General features: G+C 39.0%; 1 protein-coding gene across 2 annotated transcripts; it reads left to right on the forward strand.

Moving 5' to 3' along the window:
- Window positions 1-15: 15 nt before the first annotated feature.
- On the forward strand, window positions 16-18,568 carry LOC135342338 (sodium-independent sulfate anion transporter-like). 2 transcript variants are annotated; one of them, XM_064539048.1, is made up of 21 exons: window positions 16-459; window positions 762-972; window positions 1,105-1,190; window positions 2,379-2,458; window positions 2,516-2,570; window positions 2,631-2,730; window positions 4,197-4,354; window positions 4,524-4,596; window positions 4,650-4,700; window positions 4,800-4,860; window positions 4,934-4,989; window positions 5,661-5,801; window positions 6,076-6,134; window positions 6,395-6,466; window positions 8,440-8,560; window positions 9,004-9,071; window positions 9,638-9,703; window positions 16,929-17,016; window positions 17,222-17,275; window positions 17,963-18,008; window positions 18,426-18,568. In XM_064539048.1, exons 1-20 carry the CDS (start codon window positions 151-153, stop codon window positions 17,989-17,991), a joined length of 1,938 nt encoding a protein of 645 aa, XP_064395118.1. In that variant the 5' UTR covers window positions 16-150; the 3' UTR covers window positions 17,992-18,008; window positions 18,426-18,568. The 2 variants fall into 2 exon arrangements, with proteins under 2 accessions (XP_064395118.1, XP_064395119.1); XM_064539049.1 differs by having other exon boundaries at window positions 17,222-17,260.
- The last annotated feature ends 69 nt before the right edge of the window (window positions 18,569-18,637 follow it).

Here is an 18,637-nt window from a genome sequence, read left to right on the forward strand (position 1 = left end):
CGAGGTTGATTTTATGGGCGTGGTAGATTGATTTCTAAATGAAGCGCTCACTTGTTATCAAAATCGTTGCCATTGGAGGCTCTTTAGCAGGCCTTCACCTTATTTTTAGCTGCTATAAGTCATATCTGAGCAGAGAGCAGTCCAATAGGTATGGCATTGGACAAAAAAAGAACTGAACCGTCAGGCTATGACTGTTGCTGCCCAAGTAAATGTCCACTGACCCTTCCTCACAGTAAACGACCTCGGTCTCCAGTCAGTGACAGCCAATACGAGCTATTGCAGTGGTTTCCATGTTATTTTGATGCTACTTGGCTTCTCAAAAAGTTTCCCTTCTTTAATTGGCTGCTTAGGTATCGCCTTAGGTGGTTGGTGTCTGATGTTGTTGCAGGGTTGACTGTTGGTTTGATGGTTGTACCTCAAGCACTGGCGTATGCATCCATTGCAAACTTGCCTCATGCTGTAAGTTTCTTTCAATCACTAAATCTTGCAAGATAATTTCCGTGTGCTATTCCATTCTTTAATATTAATAGGGTTTGTTTGTTCGCTTAACTATAGATATAATAGAAAGGGAAGTACTACCTTCAATATCTATGGTTTAACTGGTTGTTTTCCTGGTTTTTTTGCAATGACAATCTTGGTGTTTGAAGTATATATAGGTGGTTTACTGATTTCATGTACCTGTTGGGTATTGTAGCACAGGTTTGCAATGCATTGTGTTACCTGTTTTAATAAGAGAAGCTGATACCTACGCAAACACACAGTACGGGCTCTATTCTGCTTTCATGGGGTGCTTCATATACACGCTTTTTGGAACAAGCAAAGATGTAACGCTAGGTCCAACAGCAATTGTCTCCCTCCTCACTGAGTCCTCCACTCGTGGCTGTGGTGGTATCCAGGCACGGATTGTCTGTGCTACAGCACTTACTTTTCTGTCTGGGGCTATCCAATTTGCAGTGGGCATCCTCAACCTTGGTGAGGCATCACTAAACCAATTTAATGTTCGCTACCTGTACATGTATGTACATGTTCACCAATCACACTTGATACTTGATTTGTTGTTACTCTTTCCATTCGAATTGTTTATGTTGCTCAAATTGCATCCAGGATTTCTGGTGGAATTTATACCTGTTCCTGTGATCAGTGGCTTTACTTCAGCAGCTGCCATCACTATTGCTTTAGGACAATTGCATGTGAGTATGATTTGGTGGACAATGCAATTGAGGTTTGTTGTCTGAGTAACTAATTCAGGGTAATGGATGTACACGGAGAAACGGTTTTTAGGTATAGTAGGTTTCCCCGTGAGTTAATGCAATCTGGTACACTGTTTACATACAGCTTATGAATGAATCATATTGTGCAGCACAGTTCGTTCGTTTCAGTAGTGAAACCCCAATTACCTGTCCTGGGCTTGTTTATGCCTTTTAAAAATGTCTATCACGTCTGTATTGTACTCTCGTGAAAAAATGCCCACCTTTTTCTGCACAAGAACCTTTACAAGAGAGAAAACTGGGCATATTGATGCCAACCAAGCTATCAAGTACATTATGTAAAGCATGATGGTGACATTTTACGTATTCTATAGCAACAGATAACGATGGACAAGTTATACATGTATGTAGGTCATATTCCTAGAGAGCTGCATGTATCAAGTACATTAATTTTGGTACTTTCTCCACGGAAGTAGCAGCAAGGTATAACCTGCAAAATTGGGTGGTCGACATTGTTCTGAGATGTGTGGTAAAGGATTATTTGTACCCTGCATACTACATCTTCAAGGGCAAGCAGAACTACATAGAGACACTTTTATGTCCGTTCTTGGTACCAGCAAAAAGTAGAGTACCCACATTGTATAACTTCTGGGTGGGCGTATTATCGAGTCAAATACCATCTTGCAAAAAGTTCTTAGCAAAGAGAGTACCTTATTATAAACGGGTACTAATTTTAGCGAATTTGTAATTAACGCTAAATTAGGTACGCGCTAATAATAAAGCGCAATTGAATCTCATTAAAAAAAGTTTTCTAATGTACTTTTGTATAATTATAATGTAATGTTCTTTTGAGAGTATACTAAGCAAGCTAGCCCTTTTTTTACATCTGTGTCTGACTCTATTCAGCCTTAAAACCCATACTTGTACATCTTTTGAGATATATTGTGGTAATGAATTTGCTACAAATCCGCCAAAATTAGTACCCTAAAAACAGAGAAAAATCTGAAAACGCCAAAATTACTACCCGTCTATAATAGTAACATTAAGGTAGCTAGCCCTCTCCCTTCGCTGCTGGAGGAGTGGTGTGTATATGTGGACGTATTTTCGTGAGGTATGGTATACGTTCCGTGTATGTTTATGATGTACACATGTCTTCTTTATTAAATGCAGAGTCTGTTAGGACTAAAAAATGTTGGAAGATCCGTGCTATCTGCAATACATGACAACTTTGCTTATATAGCTGAAACCAAGTTAGCCATTTAAGTATTTTCGGAATTAGCATGTAACAATGTTTCCGTTTTACTCAGAATTTGGGACCTTGTGCTGGGGGTGTGCTGCATGCTTGTTGTGATTGGTTTGAAGGTAAATGTGTCATAGAATTGAACTTACGTAGCTTGTTGCATTGCTAACCTATTTCTGTAGCTGCTCAAATCACACATGGAAAGGATTGAAAAGAAACATAAAGATGATTTGCGGTGGTACCAAAAAGTTGCATTCAAATTTATTTGGCTTATCTGCACAGGTAGGTGGTGCTTTAAGTGTATATAATCAATGTACTGTTACTGCGCTGCTATTAGTATAAAATTACCATATATGCTTGAGCCGCAGCTACTAATTTTTTTTCAATTTTCTGGAAGAGGAGGCTACAATTCGAGAGGCTCCGTGCTATTAATACCGTATTGCACTCTTAACCGTACGATTAATTATACTAATCTGCTATTAGTGTCTGGAGAGTGTTACAGCAATTACCGTATATCTTCTAATTTATCGGACAGCAAAAAATAATTATTTTGGAAATTGTCCGGGTATAATTGGAACAGATTTTTATAGAGCATGTGAAGTGTCCGGAATAATTAGAACAAGCAAGCAGCTGCATGCGAGCTAGCTAAGTTTAATAGAACAAGGTACGTCTGAATAGTTGCACTAACTATCTAAAACTAGCTACTCAAAGCTATCTAACTGCAGCACTCTAAGTCTTACTTGCCGTCTAGTCTATGAATGGTAACTCAACTTTTCAAGGTATTGTCCGGATATTTAGAACAAATGTAATATTAAAGTACTGGAGTGTCCGTTGTATTAGAACAACGAAAATTGCCCAAAAGAGTGTCCGGGTAATTAGAAGTGTCCGATAAATTAGAAGATATACGGTAATCCCTTATCACATCCAGTCCAGTAATTGCACGTCGTCATTGACAGCGTGCAATTACCTGTCAAGTAATTGCACGCTGTCAATGACAACGTATTGTTTTCAAATAACAGCCGTGGCCGAAAATGTTAATAAAAACTGCAGAGAACTTCATCATTCACGATTAGGATGGTTACTCGTGCAATCAAGGGATTAATAGCACTCGGCTATGCCTCGTGCGATTAGTAGCCTTGCCATTGCTTATTACTCGTGCTATTAATCTCCATATTGCACTCATAGCTATTAGCAATAGCTTATACATTAATATCATGATACATTAAGTACATGCAGGCAGAATCACAGGAAAACTCGAAGAGTGGGAAATGATCGACCATGATGGATTGATGCCAAAAGTCCCATGTGTAAAATTAATGGCTGCTGCATCAGCACAGCTATGCAGCTCTCTTCTCACTATTGCAGCTACCAATAGCATTCCTAAGTAGCCTCGTTTCCAGGCCGATTTTTCTTATAGAACAAAGTGCTATTTGTGCTTGTTATGAGTGCTATTATTCCTTATTACACGAGTATATATATAGTTATGACGTTTCATAACATTTTTAGTCGCGGCCGTTGTTCGAAAACAAGTCGCTATACAATTACTCGCTTGACGACGTGCTATTACTTATACGCTGTTGTACATTATCGTACATCATACGATAATGTATGTTAAAAACTGTTTGCAACTGATGCCATTTATTTTGTTTAGCCCTTCCTCTCTGCTGGTTTACCAGTTGGTTGGCTTTTGCGTTGTTTACGTTAACTAGTATATAGCAACCTAACTTATTGTTTGCCACTCCCTCTAGCTCGCAATGCTGTTGTGGTGTTCTCTGCTGCTCTGATCGGCTATAGTCTGACTCTGCAACCGTGGTTCGAAAAGAACAACGTTATCACTTTAATAACTGAAGACAAGTCTTCACTGCCAAACTTCACCGCTCCTGACATAACTTCTCAAACATGCTCTGTAAGTATATAGGATGTTACGTAACGTCAGCTAACGATCACGTAGCGTGTTTGTTTTTTACACGTATATGCATTCATTAAAGCATTCTGTATTTTCTTTTAGCTTTTTTCACCCTGTCTTGTGTTTTAAAATCACCGTTTATTGATATCCCTGTTTATTTACACTGTAGACGCTGAGCTTCTCAATTGTTGTGGTACCTCTCATCAGTTTTCTTGAGAGTATTGCCATTGTTAAAGCGTTTGGTATGTGTTGTTATTATTAGCTAGCACCACCATGTTTATCTATCGTTTTTTAGCACGCAAGAATGGCTACAAAGTGGACTCCAGCCAAGAGCTAGTTGCCCTAGGTAAGTTTAGTGCATGTTTGTTTAATGATTCTTACCGTGTAGTTGTGTGCGTGCATTCCTTTTTTCAACTTCTTACTATGACTATCTTTACCCATTCAGGATTGTCTAATTTAGCCAGCTCCTTTGTTGGTTCGTATCCTGTAACTGGAAGCTTTTCCAGGTAGTAAATATTATTACTTCAGTTATGCTCGAAAATATATCCTTTATGTATGTTCAACTGTACATTTTTCTAGAACGGCAGTCAACGCACAAAGTGGTGTCAAAACTCCGGCTGCAGGGATAGTCACTGGTAAATTGGTACAATATTTATCGAATATTTAGCCCCCAACCCCGTACACATTTTGTGGTTTGTATAATATGTAAGCAAACAAGACTGCTATAAGTTTAAAGTGTTTGGACACTATTATGCCTCGAGACATAGCCGCACGAGGTATACGGTAAAGGTAGCTGTGTGTGTGTGTGTGTGTCTATTCCAGTTGTAATGCGACGAAAACTAACAGTTTCTTTAGGCTTCAAGCCACGTTCTCTTGGATTTTGATTCGTGGATTTTCACTACTTTCTCGAGTTATGGCTAATTTTACTTACAGTGCAGTGAAGGCTGCCCAGAATCGTTCGATCGTTCCTCCCCATGTGTCATTAAATTGTAACAGTAAACCGTACATGTGTGTATTTAATAATAGTGTGCTAGTACTGTAGCTTCTTGCCATAAAACTTTGGCTCCTCCACTATCAGCACTGCGCTTTCATTGCAAAAACAAACATTCTTTTCGTACATTATATATACAAAGCAAACTAATGACCTCTTATACACTTAAAAATTTTTGAGCAAAGCAAAACATGCCGAGAGGCATTAAGCATCTCGGTGCTTAATGGGATTGGGGAACGTCCTCTCATGTACCTTAATTGTTTTGTGTTTTGAGTTTTCAGTGTTTGTGAGATTTAACAAAATTTTCTGTTGCAGGACTGGTAGTTATCCTTGCTCTGGCTTTCCTGGGTCCAGCCTTCCACTACATACCCTCCAGCTCTCTGGCAGCCATCATTATTGTAGCTGTGCTGCCTGTAGTGGATGTCACTATAGTCTGGAAGATTCTGAAGACAAAATGTATTGTTGCATGTACTTCCATGAGTATGGGTCTTGTTTTGATGCCTAGTGTTCTTTGATGTCTTGTGGTGGGTGTGGCACTCACATAAGGTTCCACATAACTCCATACCCCTAGACTAATTAAAGCATTTGTGATTTGTCAATTACAGATGTTCATAAACCTGTGTGTTTCATTTCAATATAGGAATTGTTGTTACTTGTGTGCTTGCTGCCATCTGTGTTACTGTGTGAAACAATAACATAATCGAGCACTTTGTTTACCTGTTTCATCCAGACATTGATGTTCTGCCGCTACTGATTTCCTTTACCCTCACTCTGTTTCTTGGGATCCAGGTGAGCTAGCCAGATACTGTATTGTAGTCTTTTGCACACTTCGGTCATGCTCTATTGTGGAGCTTAGTTTGAAGCACTAGCTGTGCTTAGCCAATTTCCCGCTGTAGAAATGCACAATGTACCTGTCTGTATCATCATTTAACTATCATGGCCAATTGGTGTTTAGTTGGCTGTGCGTGAGGATACATCTGTGTTAGTGTACCGACTAAAGACTATTTTACCATGTGTACTTGTTTAGGTTATTATTGCTCACATTCCAGTATGGTGTGCTCATCGCTGTGGCTGTATATCTTGTTCTGCTGCTCTATCGTCACGCCAAGCCCAGGCATCAGGTACACTTGTCATAGAAATCCTCCTAGTATACATGTATTTTGAATATAGTACGTATGTACTTGATTATACTCTACAAGTCTAAATGCATGCTAATTTGAAGTGTGTGTATGACGCCGCCATCTTACTCGTATATAGGTTAGATACAGCCTTTACTACTAAGATATACTATTGTAATAGTGGTCGCGCGTGCACTTAATACATGCATGACTGTGTGTTTGAGACACCAAATTAGGCATACAGTTGAGCCTCGGTTATCCGAACACCTTTGTCCCCGGGCCCATTCGGGTAAGTGAAATATTCGGATAATCAAAAGCTGGCTTTTTGCCAGCCACGTGGGCAATTTCCTACTGCGCATGCTCAGATTGCACTATGCTCTAGCATTCGGATAATCGAGGATTCGGATAACCGGGATTCGGATAACCGAGGCTCAACTGTACATGTTATGTACCGTATAGCGGTGATTTTCGAGGCACTAAATGTTCATGCTCAAACTAATGGATTTTATTTTCCAAGTATAGAGGTTCAAATGACCACACCCCTACAATAAAGAGGTCTTGGAAGTACAAAACCAAATTTTCAAGGTTCAACTCAAAAATGTTGTGCGTCGAAAATAACCAGCTATACGTACGGTATCAGCATTCTTATCTCCAAAACCCATTATGATCCCATCACCAACATTTTCTAGGTAATCAGGAGGGTAATTGAAGCTGAAAATTATATAGGATGAGGTAGGATGTACGTAGGGTATGTTAAGGTAGGATGGCTGAACAATCCAGTGTAGAACGAAGAAGTTTGTGGTAGGATGGGGTTCAATAAGGTAGGATGGCTGGTGTAGGACAATGTAGTAGGATTGGGTAGGATGGATGAACAATCCTAGAATAACTGTTGCAAAGAAAAATCTATATCAAATTGTAACATGCATCCCATAATGATTATAGAAGCCACATACTGGAGCTTATGCAACACATTCCTTATAACATGGGAATTGCTCATACATACATTGTACATTTAAGTAGTAAAACAGACCACAGTGTGTACACAAAATCCATATAAGGACCGTGTAACGCTCCACACTTTTACTCAGAGGAGGTTGGTCACATTTCAACGGAGAAAAAAGAAAAGATATACGGAAACTACGGAGAATAGCATAAAAAGTAGCTATCCTAGCTAAAGCCAAAAGACTGCAAACGATTGTAGCACTCTATACTAGTAGCAAATGATGCTAACAATACCCAGTCACACTAGAAAGTGAGTAGCATATATAGTCATACTCGAAGCAATGAGCTAGAAACTAAGTTAATCACTTGCTCCTGTCTTGATGTAGCTTTTAAGATTCATAAGCTAACAGGAGATGTAATACAAGAGAGACAAATGACAAAAGTGCTGACTCAGCGGGTTGAAGGCGAATTCAAGGCCAAACACTGTTTGCATAGCATGTTTCGCCGCTGTTTAAATCGTGACCAACCTCCTCTGGCTTTTACTGGTGTGTTGCAAAGATTCTACAAACTCCAGTAACATACCATGTGAAACCTTGTTACATATAAGCTACAGTAAGCCACACACCTTTGGAAACACTCTGATCATACCATAAGTTATTTCTCTATATGTACAACTAAATGAGTTTTTGAGTAACGCTTAGTTAAAGGCTACAACAATAACCTTTGACCCTTGAACGAGTGTCCACCTCCTTTAAGCACGTCACCTGAACGACCATGTCGTGAGGAGTACGCTACGTACGTGGTACAGTTTTTATCTGTCATAATTAATCATGGCTAGAAGTTATGCTTTAATTAAGAAGTGTAGGTGGTTAGACGTATTGAGTCTGCAATATTATGCATAGTAAGACGCTCCATCAGTGCTCCTGCCGGTAATGTATTATAATTGCACTCAATAATTATGTTGTTAATGAATTTAACACAGTCATGCACATAATTATTCTTTTTACACACACCCTCACAAAATTCCATTCTAGATGTGGATAGAGGGCTCGCATATTTTCATGAAGTTCAATGGGGGGTGGACATTCCCAGGAGTAGAGCACATCATTAGCAGAATCAATGCTGAAGTCACTTTGAGCAAAGATAATCCAGAAAGTAAGCACACTTTTCTATGCATGACTGTAATTATTGTCAGAAGGAAGGGTGGTTTCTAAGTGTGACACTGACCAGGGTGTCATACAAAATTTGAAGTAGAGGGGGGAATAAGGCCGTGGAGTGTGTCGCGGCTAGGGAACCCAGGGGCGAGCCCCCTCCCCTGGAGAATGTTGTTTGATGATTAGGTGAATTCTGGTGGGTTTTGGAGTGTTACCTTCATTCTCATCAGCATACAACTAACTAACCTGAATCCAAATTTGGGGGTGAATTTGAACCAAGAGGAGATATCCCCTTTCCCCCTTGTATGACACCCTGCACTCATTGGCTAAAAACATGCCGTATTTGTACTACTGCTTTGTTATGTGGAACTCATATGAGCCGGTGTCGGATAATTTTCATGTAAATGAAATCCTGTCCTGCATGTGACTTGATTAACCCTACAGGACAAAGGACACGAAGTGTGATCCTTGACTGCACTGCAATGCCTGAGATTGATTTCACCATCATACAGGTGCAGTTGAAACACTATAGCTTGTATTTCCTTTTCCGATGCCAAAATATGGCCATGTATACATGTACCTGTGTCTTTACACGTATTTGTAGAAATACACATACCGTGTTACTACAATGTTTTGCAAGTATCAAACATGTTTAAGCAAAAAAACGATCACGATGACCTAGACCAGTTACTTGTACATGTATGACATCAGGATCCTTGCCAGATCGCAAAAAGCAAAATGTCATTTGGCTCATCAAAGTGTTTTTTCACTTGCAAAACATTATAGTAGTACTTCATTGGAACTATAGCTCTAGAAGTAATGTGTTACATATACTATACTGCAACACAGGAAATTGGTCACGGTTTGGGTTTGATTTAAACCTGGCAGCACAACATACTGTATAGCGGGTTATTTTCGTATGTTAATTATGTGATCAACCTCCTCTGCTACTCAGTCTATGGCTTACTTGTCTGCTGTAGGTATTAGTGTGGGAAATATCTAGACCAATCTAGCATTGTACTGGTGGTCAACTACAGAAACCACACTGTTTTTCTTACCCACTAATCCTTTTCATTAGGAGCTTAGAGGGACTTGCTCAGACCTTGAGAAAGAGAGAATCACTGTTTGTGTGGTCAGCCCTCAGGTGAGATGATAAATTATGCTCTGTAAGCAACATCTTATTTTTTATTTGTTCACAATCATAATGTCTTGTTTGATAATAATTATTGGCGGAGAGTTTTTAAAGGTTCATAACATGTACATGCAAATACATGACTGCATGTACATGTAATTATATATACAGGCATAATTTTTATGATGTAGCTTGAAAATGAATGTCTGTTTACTGCTGCCTGTTCGTTTCTGGCACTTGCCACAGACTTGAATGCATTGAATGTTTTTATCACTGTCATGTTGCTTGTTTTCATGTGTATTTTGTGGTGGATTCTTTAAACCTTATAAATGGGATTGTGCAGTCAACACCTTGGTGTTCCTTCTTTTCTACACAGTTGTGGTTGCACCATATTGTATTGTGCGTAATAGTGTGCTCTCCAAAGCTGAAGTAAGTAGTCAACATCCTACTACGTGTGCTTTGTAGTACATAGCTTGCTTCTGAGTCATTGTGTTCATCTACTCTATCACATTCCGTTAAACTTTTTGAAGTCTTCTTTGGTCGCAGGCATTGTGTGGCGTGTTTAGATATGCAAAAAAACATTTGTAAGTTTATATAATATTTGCACAATAATTATACGCATTAATCAGGCACACATGCTTTTTAGCTTGAACTACAATTATATGCAGCATGCTTTCTAGGTGTGTCATGTATTCCGACTTAATGTACAAGAATAATTATTATGAATCTGCTGGTATTTTGTTTCTAGTATCCATTGCACCCTCTGTTGTAGATCTGTCTGTGCAGAGTGTTAGTGCATAAGCAAGTATGCCTACATCAATTTGTTTATCCTAGTCGACTTCCTGCTGTGTTAGCAGATCTCTTGCCAAGTGTTGTGTGGGGGATGACCTTTTCCCCAGATCATAGTAAATAATAACTTCAGAAAGTGATCTAACCTTATGTCCTGTCTATAGTTACATGTAACATGTAGTATCCACCCCCTAGTATGTATTTCTGGGATGTATCTGTGAACCAGGACCCAACTGAGTTTGTCATTCCTTTCATCCTCTTTTTTATGCTATAGGTGGTTGCAATCAGCTAGTTTTCACTATCACCTTAAGTGTTGTCAGTAAAATCATATTGCTGTTTTGTCTGCTTTTTTCATACATGCAAAACTCATAGTTTTATGCATGTTTTCAGCTATGGTTTGTCACCACTGCTGATCACATAGTGAAAGCCCATTGCCTTTGGGCCATACAGGTGCAGTATGCCAGTCGGCTTGACTCCCTGAGTGTGCTACATGTAGTAGAATCATGGCATGTATTTTTTGTTGTTATATGCCTATCCTAAATTTAGCTATTAATAGTACATCGTGCCTGAAGTAGATCAACGACAGAGCACATTGTGTTGGTGACACCCTCCCTTTGCTGAAAATTGTAGATGAACAATTTGTAATTTCACTATAACATTGTGTCATAATTATGTTTGACATGTATGTTTGAATTAAACCCCAACTTAGTATCTAAATGCAAATTTTAGGGGGGGGAGGGGGAGGGTTGGAGGTATCCCCCTTCCCCCCCCCCCCCCCCCCCCCGCCGTATGACACCTTGGCAAACCCCACGTGGGCTGTGGTCTGCTTGCCTATCTATGCACAGCAATGTGCAGTGTATGTGAGCTTGTTTTGCCCTGTCGCAAGTGAGATTTATATACCTTTCATACTTGTTTAAGAGGAAGAGGTTAGAAGAATGTGCAGAATGCAGTCATGTTTTCTATTGACCTGACAGTAGTACACTTCGAGCATACAGTGCTATAGCCCTATCCCATTCAAAAGAGCAGTGGCTAGATATTCATATAGCCAGCTCTGGGTAAATAGGGAGTGTTAATTTGATTCAGTGCGGCTGTAAAGTCAGGTAAAGTAGGTGGTCTGAAGAGTGGGTTGTGTACTTTATGCAGCTATTGATCGAATGAATCTCCACAATCTTTGCCTTCAAATTTTATTATTTGCTCCTTGTTAAGAGTGTGGTTAAGAGTACAGTAAGTGCCCATAGTGGGTAATTATATCCATCCAACTTGTGCATGTGGTCAGAGTGTGTGAACCAATGGTTATCTTGTGTGGACTTTGCACCACACAACAAAGACACCAGACATTCACTAATGGTGTGACAGTGTAGCCCTGATAAGCCCTAATTGTCTGCTAGACAAACTTGGTCTTAATTAGTGGAGTATCCACTTGACTTTAGTGGTTGTTTGTGCTTCTAAGTGGTCAATTTGGAATGTGTGTATAAACTGTGAGGTCAGTTTGGCACATGTCTGTGGCATGGAGCCACTGGGCTATGTGCCTTACAAGTGAGTAAGCTGATACTGCATTGGCCCCATAGTCTTGGCCACTTTAGATTTCTGTGGGTATACTCAGTAGCTTGATGAACACACAAACAAAATTATTGACCTCTCCATCAATTAAGCCCTATTGGCGCGCATGTGTACAATGTAATTTACACACAGTTTAAAATCATTGATCATAAGTATACCATTGGGGTTCCTACATGTACATGTATGTGGGCTTTAAGCACTCAAATTGTTTGCTCGCTTACTTTCAAGAAACATTATAATGTGCTGTCAGTTATTTAGCACCTGAACAAGGTCAAGTTTGTACATTGAGCTTGCATTCATCACAATCGTGACACTGTGTAACCACCATGTAACTGAGAGCCATACACTTTTAGGAACACCACTGATACCACTTAATGTGTGCTTGTTTTTGTCTCTATATTTACTCACATGTAAGTGTGTAGAGGTCTGTAACAGATTAGGGGTGGGTTCTATTCACATTTGTGTGGCTGTCATGTTATTGCATGGCTGCTTGTCCCCCTCAAGAATGTCTGTAGTAATGATGAGTGGGAATAGAATGCATTGCCATTGTGATCACTCACTACACCTGATCTACATGGTCCACCAGTTCACGGAAACCCACGGTTCGACCCAACTTAGTGTGTCATGATTGATTTAGTAGTAATTAGCCTGTTAGCAATTCTTCCAGCCACTTTTTGAATGATGATTGTAGGTATAGGCCTATCAAAAAGCTTAATTGTTAGCATAATATTCAGTGGATAAACAGTGTGTGGTGGTGGGTTAATTACAGTGCTGTTAGGTGGGTCCTAGGGCGCTGTTACCAGGTCGGTTGTAATGTTGTCATAATTATGGGCTTAATCATGCATAGATAGTTTGAAGTGGTTCAATGTTTTGTACTGTACAACAAAAGTTTTCAAAACATTCTTCTACTGCAAATGTTGTGTTGTGCATTGCTAGTCTTGACTTCTATGCAATAATTTAACCTGTTCCTCCAGAAACCGTTCATTGTATATAATGATGTACAATCCAAAATTATTAATTGCTATTGCCTGACCAACTCTTATTACGGTATGCAGAGAAAGTACATTCATGAATCCTCAGCTGTGTCTGCTATTCATGTACCACTCCTCGTTGGGGGTGTAGGTGCTGAAATGTGAGCACTATCATGAATAGTTTCTGTCATAGTAATACTGGTGACCTTCATAAAGAGTGAACCAATTTTTGGGACGCTTACAAACTGTAATCTACAGATGTCAATAAATTAGAATACAAAATAAATGATAGTACAATGTAATGATTGATACTGCATGTGACCTTGACCATGCACGTCAGGGTTACACGGTAATATTCGATCGTCTTCGTTTAGTACATCCTGCTTCAACTGGCTGGCTATATAGTTGTGTAGAAAGTTGAATCCATGTGTAATTCTTTGGCGCCACGAAGATCCTGTTGCTCAGAAATGGTTACATCCTCAATTCCTAAATAACACCGTTCTTATAGCTTAATTGCTACGTCCAATGGATTTCTTACTAATCTGAGATTCTTAAAGTACGAGCTTGTTTTACCAAGTCTGTGATTATGAGTCCACTAGCTGCATGTTGTTGTTGTTGTTTATCGCTCGAAGTCCATTTAGGAACTTCCTTCCATGGATAACACAATGGCTAGTAGTCATCTGTGGTGCTCTTCCTCTGTTTTGTTGTATCTTGTTTAAATGAATTCTAAAAACTCCTGCTCATCAATACCAGCTTGATCTAATCCCTGAAATGTCCTACATACATGCAGTTTTCTATTTGGTGTGGCGTACCTTATTCAGATATGTGATTCTCTTTTTCCATTGCATGCATGTCTGCATGTATCTGCTAAACGACCAGCAAATGGTACATATTGCTATTCCCGCTAATCCTGCCAGACCCTGCCATCTTTGATTTACGGTTTGGGAGATGCTAGGTGTAGGATATATATAAGTACGTAGTGTAGCTATGTTACTGATCCTTTGCTGCCTCACTGCCGCAATATACATGTATGTAAGCGTTAATTAGCTCAAGGTGTTTACATTGTTAGTAACTACTTGTTGTTTACAACGCAATTAACACGAGTGTAAGGCTTTCAGCCAGCATGCACACCACAAAGGGCGAGTTTGTGGTGAGATAAATGTTGTAGAGAAGGGACAGTCCCTGGTGTTTTGCTACTGGTAACTTTCTGTGGTGATCAAGTTCCTGTTATTGTAACCTAACTAAAGGGAATATTACTTTTCCCGTATCAATGGGTTCCGTATTGCTAACCTCTGAACTGTGATTAATTTAGCAGTAGGGAGTGTTACTTTTCCCTTATCAATGGTTTCTGTATTGCTAACCTGTATAGACTATGGTTAATTTTCCTGTTCCTCTGTCATAATCAGCATACACTGCTAATTTATGAGTCGATTGTTGTAAAAATATCAGTGTACATGTATATCTCTGTAACATCAAGACAGGAGTCAAAGAAACAAGGGGAAGTGCAACAACTCGATTTTTATCGTTTCTGGCTCATTGCTTCTAGTGTCACTGGGCATTGTTGGCATTATTTACTACTAGTACAGATAGCTACAATCGTTTGCAGTATTGTAGGATAGCAACTTTTTCTATGTATCTTATTATGAGATATGACCAACCTCCTCATAGTCAATCATATTGACAGTGCAATGCACGCACTTTCCTCCATAAAACGTTGTGAGTCATGACCAACCTCCTCTGCTGTGTTGGTTAGTTCCCACAGATGCTTCTTCCTGATTTAATCATTAAAAAGATGATATGGTATTGGTCAGTCGATCATATTGGCCATGCAATGTAATTATTCTGCAGGTACAGTGGGTTCATGCTGTAAACTCTCACCTTTAGTGGGAGTACATTGTGATGTAATTAATTAAGTCCTTTTATGTGGTTAGCTGGGTTATTCTCTTGAGAGCCTTTCTCAGACTCAGGTCCCTGCATGTCTTTTATGTGCTAATTGGATTATTACCTCTCAGCGTGGGACATGTAAGGATTGCTGTACACAACCACTCCTTTTCAGTTGCTAGAAACTCCCGCTATGTTACTTTTAGCTTTGTTTGGAATACCCTCTAGAGAGTAGGTCTTCTCTTTGTGTCTCTAGCCCGATTTGGAATAAGTTGTTGTTAGTGGTTGTATTGGTAGTATGATTGTATGCAGAGATACATGACTTTGTACATGCAGTCATTGTGGTAATAATAATTATGTACTTTTGGGAGGCCGACAGTGTAAATAGCTCACAGTTATGCTATAGGAGGCTATTAAAGAGATAGCCACCTTTTTGCATTTGCTATAGACGTATACAGAAGATTTCAGGTTGGTTTGCAAAAGTTGAAGTGCAGCCATCCTTGACCATCTCGTTCACACACTGTACAAACATGTATGTTTTACTTCACTAATGCAATTAGTGGTCATGGTTGACTGCACCTCAACTTTTTGCCAACCAACCTGAAATCCTCCGTAAGTGTGTTCCTACGATCTAATTAAGAGACCACAACATTTCAATCTGTGTGACGTGGAGGTACCAATCTAATCTACTGGCTATAAATACACACATGTACAACCATAATTAGCACATGTACAATTTTATACATTTTTACACTAAATGATCGACCATGAGTGTTGCTAAAAAGAATGCTAATTAAGGGTTCACAAACTTATTATTAAGTAGCGACACAAACAAGTTTTGCTACGCACTATTCTGAAAAGGCTGCAATCGTATTCCCAAGTAAGCAAGACTAGGCATAACTCGAGAACCAAGCATAATTATTTTGCAAAATTCAATTGAAATGTGGCTAGAAGCCTATAGAAACTCTTATATACACTTGCATTTCATTGATATTTGAGTTCAAAGACACACACTCACAAACACACTAACCGTATACCTCGCTTGGCGCACCGAGGCATAATTATTATGCACATGCATGTACATGTTGTGTATAATATATATGCTCAAGACATGCTAAATTGGGTTGGCATGTTTTGTGATTGTGGCTATAAAGCATATTATATAATCATGTGCCCCCAGGTGTGTATGAAGGTCATGTAATTGATCTTAATTTGCGTGTACCTAATCTGATTGTGTCCATTATGAATTAGCATGACACTGGTATGCAGGTAAGGCAATTGGTGGTGGGAATATCTGCAATATGTGCATATTAGCTTTGACTGTGACTTCTATACGGATCATGTGGTTTGCATATATTGGGTTTACTCGTAATGCATAATACTAATAGAATTACCATATAGCGCCAATTTTCGAGTGCCAAATATTTGCCGATTTTATTTTTAACGATAGTGGTTCAACTGGAAAGTGAACACAATGATTCCAAATATCACAGTCATGATTTAAGGTTTGAGGTCAATATGCAAAATTATACACATTGGACATGCAGGCATGGCCTAATGTAGTAAGGTATACTGTAATGCTTGCTAAATTCTATGTATTGGTTACTCGAGAACTTGTTTGTGTGTGATTTAGCAGACTGATTGTGGGAAGGATAGTGAAATGGCTATAGTTTAGATTTTATGATCGACCCTTTATACATGTATATCAGTATGTCCAGTGGTGTATATATCTTCTTGTTATCATCGGGGGGGAGGGGGGGGGGGGGGTATATTAAAAGTGTACCATAAGTATTGTAGGAAGTATTTTTACCCATGAGTATGTTGGAGAATTTCAGTAGCAATCACTTTTTTGTTGGTGTCATGATGAACATTTAGTATATACATGTAGTTAATAAATTGTAAATGTTAAATGTTAATTCTTATCCTGTTTGTTTGTGATTCATAGTAACTTGCAGCATTGCTATGCCTGTGAGTGGCTTCTTGCTTAACACATACAAACAATAAAATAATGATTCCTTGTTTGTGTTGTTTTGCAGGTTCATGTGGGGCATATCCTGAAGAAGGCGTCTATTTCCAACCTTAGGCTGTATGACTCAATGGAGCTAGCTATGAAGGAGAATGCTGGTATGCTGAAGTTGTACTATATACCCTAGTGGAATGTTAGTGGGCTTTGCCTTTAATCGAGTGTCAATAGTTATGAAATCACGGTATTCAAGTCCCCAAGGATATAGAGTTGTAGTGCCTTAAATTCCTACAAATAACCGTGTTCATGGACTGCTTGTAGCACGCATACTTGATGTGTGGTTCTATAATGTTTTTTATACTGCAGAGAGTGACATTGATGATATGGAGGCTCGGCCATTACTAGGTATTGTTGTGCAATGTAAGTGTACACTATTATATGTGATATGCTGGCCGACTGAGCTTGTTGCTGCAAACGAATGAAAGCATAGAAAAATAGAATCTGGCTACATTTGTGCTCGAAGCTACATGAGACTTTTACTTAGCTAAATTTAAGGAGCCAAATAACCTTTCACAAAATAATCCTGGATCATTTACCGCGGTAGCTCTACTTTAAGGATGGAGGACTAATTCATCATCTTTTTAGCCCATTTCCTTTTGAAAAGAGGACTCAGTTTTTCATTTTGGTGTATGATTAGCAAGAGTGCTAATTAGAGTTCTTGTTAACACTCTTAGGTATAGTGAGACCTGTGGCTTCTACTTGAACAATCAGTTTTTTGTGCTGACCTATCTGTTTTAATATAAGTCACTTAACACTATCCAGGTAGCCAGACCAATTAACCATTTTCACCAATTAGAATAAGGCTTCATCAGAAGTCCAATTTCTATCACTACCTTTGCAATGAGTCAGCAGCAAAATTTACCCTTTGCCATTTAACTTTTGCGCTCTGGCAAGGATCAGTAGGTTTTGCGATTTTGTTTTTGCAAAGTAACCAAAGTTTGCATGTGTTAGATGCTCGCAAAATATTCTAATAATACACTATTTTTCAAGGCAGCCTGGCTTTGACTATACCACATGTATAAGTCTTGTCTGCCACATTTTGTGCAGATGGTGAGCGTTCATCTCTCAACTCTTAAGAAACAAAAAATTAAAGGTAAGCAATCATAATTGTCTGTATCGTGACAATAATTAAGCTAGGCTTGAGAAGATGCAGTCATGCGTGTATGATATGTTCCATAGACCAAACTGTTCAAATCAAATTGCCCTGCCAAACACTGTACTGGATTTCAAGGGTATAACCTTACATGCTAGTGTGCATGGTATGTATGTGTTGTGGTCCCGGGGAGGCTAGAATGTTTCTAAAGCGTACAGCATAACATTACAGCTCATCACTTGTCAATGGTGGAAGTTCGCATGTACTCTATTGAACTGCTACTCAAGTGATGCCCATATTTGCATGTTCAGCAGAAGTGATTATGTCTGTCAATTATGTCATTAAAAACTGCACTCAAAAGATGGAATGATGTGAAGTGTATGTACTTGGTGTTTAAGAATGGTCTTGTGTTTGCAGGGAACATCTCAAGTGCACAAGTATTAGTACTGTACTACTCTCTCAGTTTATGTGACTAATAGTTTATGTGACTAATATTTATGGTAGAAGTTTTTTAATCTTTTTATAATTATTTATTTTTAATAATTTTAAAGTAATTATCAGTCTGTCAAGCGGCGAGCACGCACAAACCCACAGGAATGCACAATGAATATCATTACCTCTAGTAACGT

The sequence above is a fragment of the Halichondria panicea genome, chromosome 10, assembly GCF_963675165.1.
Source record: "Halichondria panicea chromosome 10, odHalPani1.1, whole genome shotgun sequence".
NCBI lineage: Eukaryota > Metazoa > Porifera > Demospongiae > Suberitida > Halichondriidae > Halichondria > Halichondria panicea.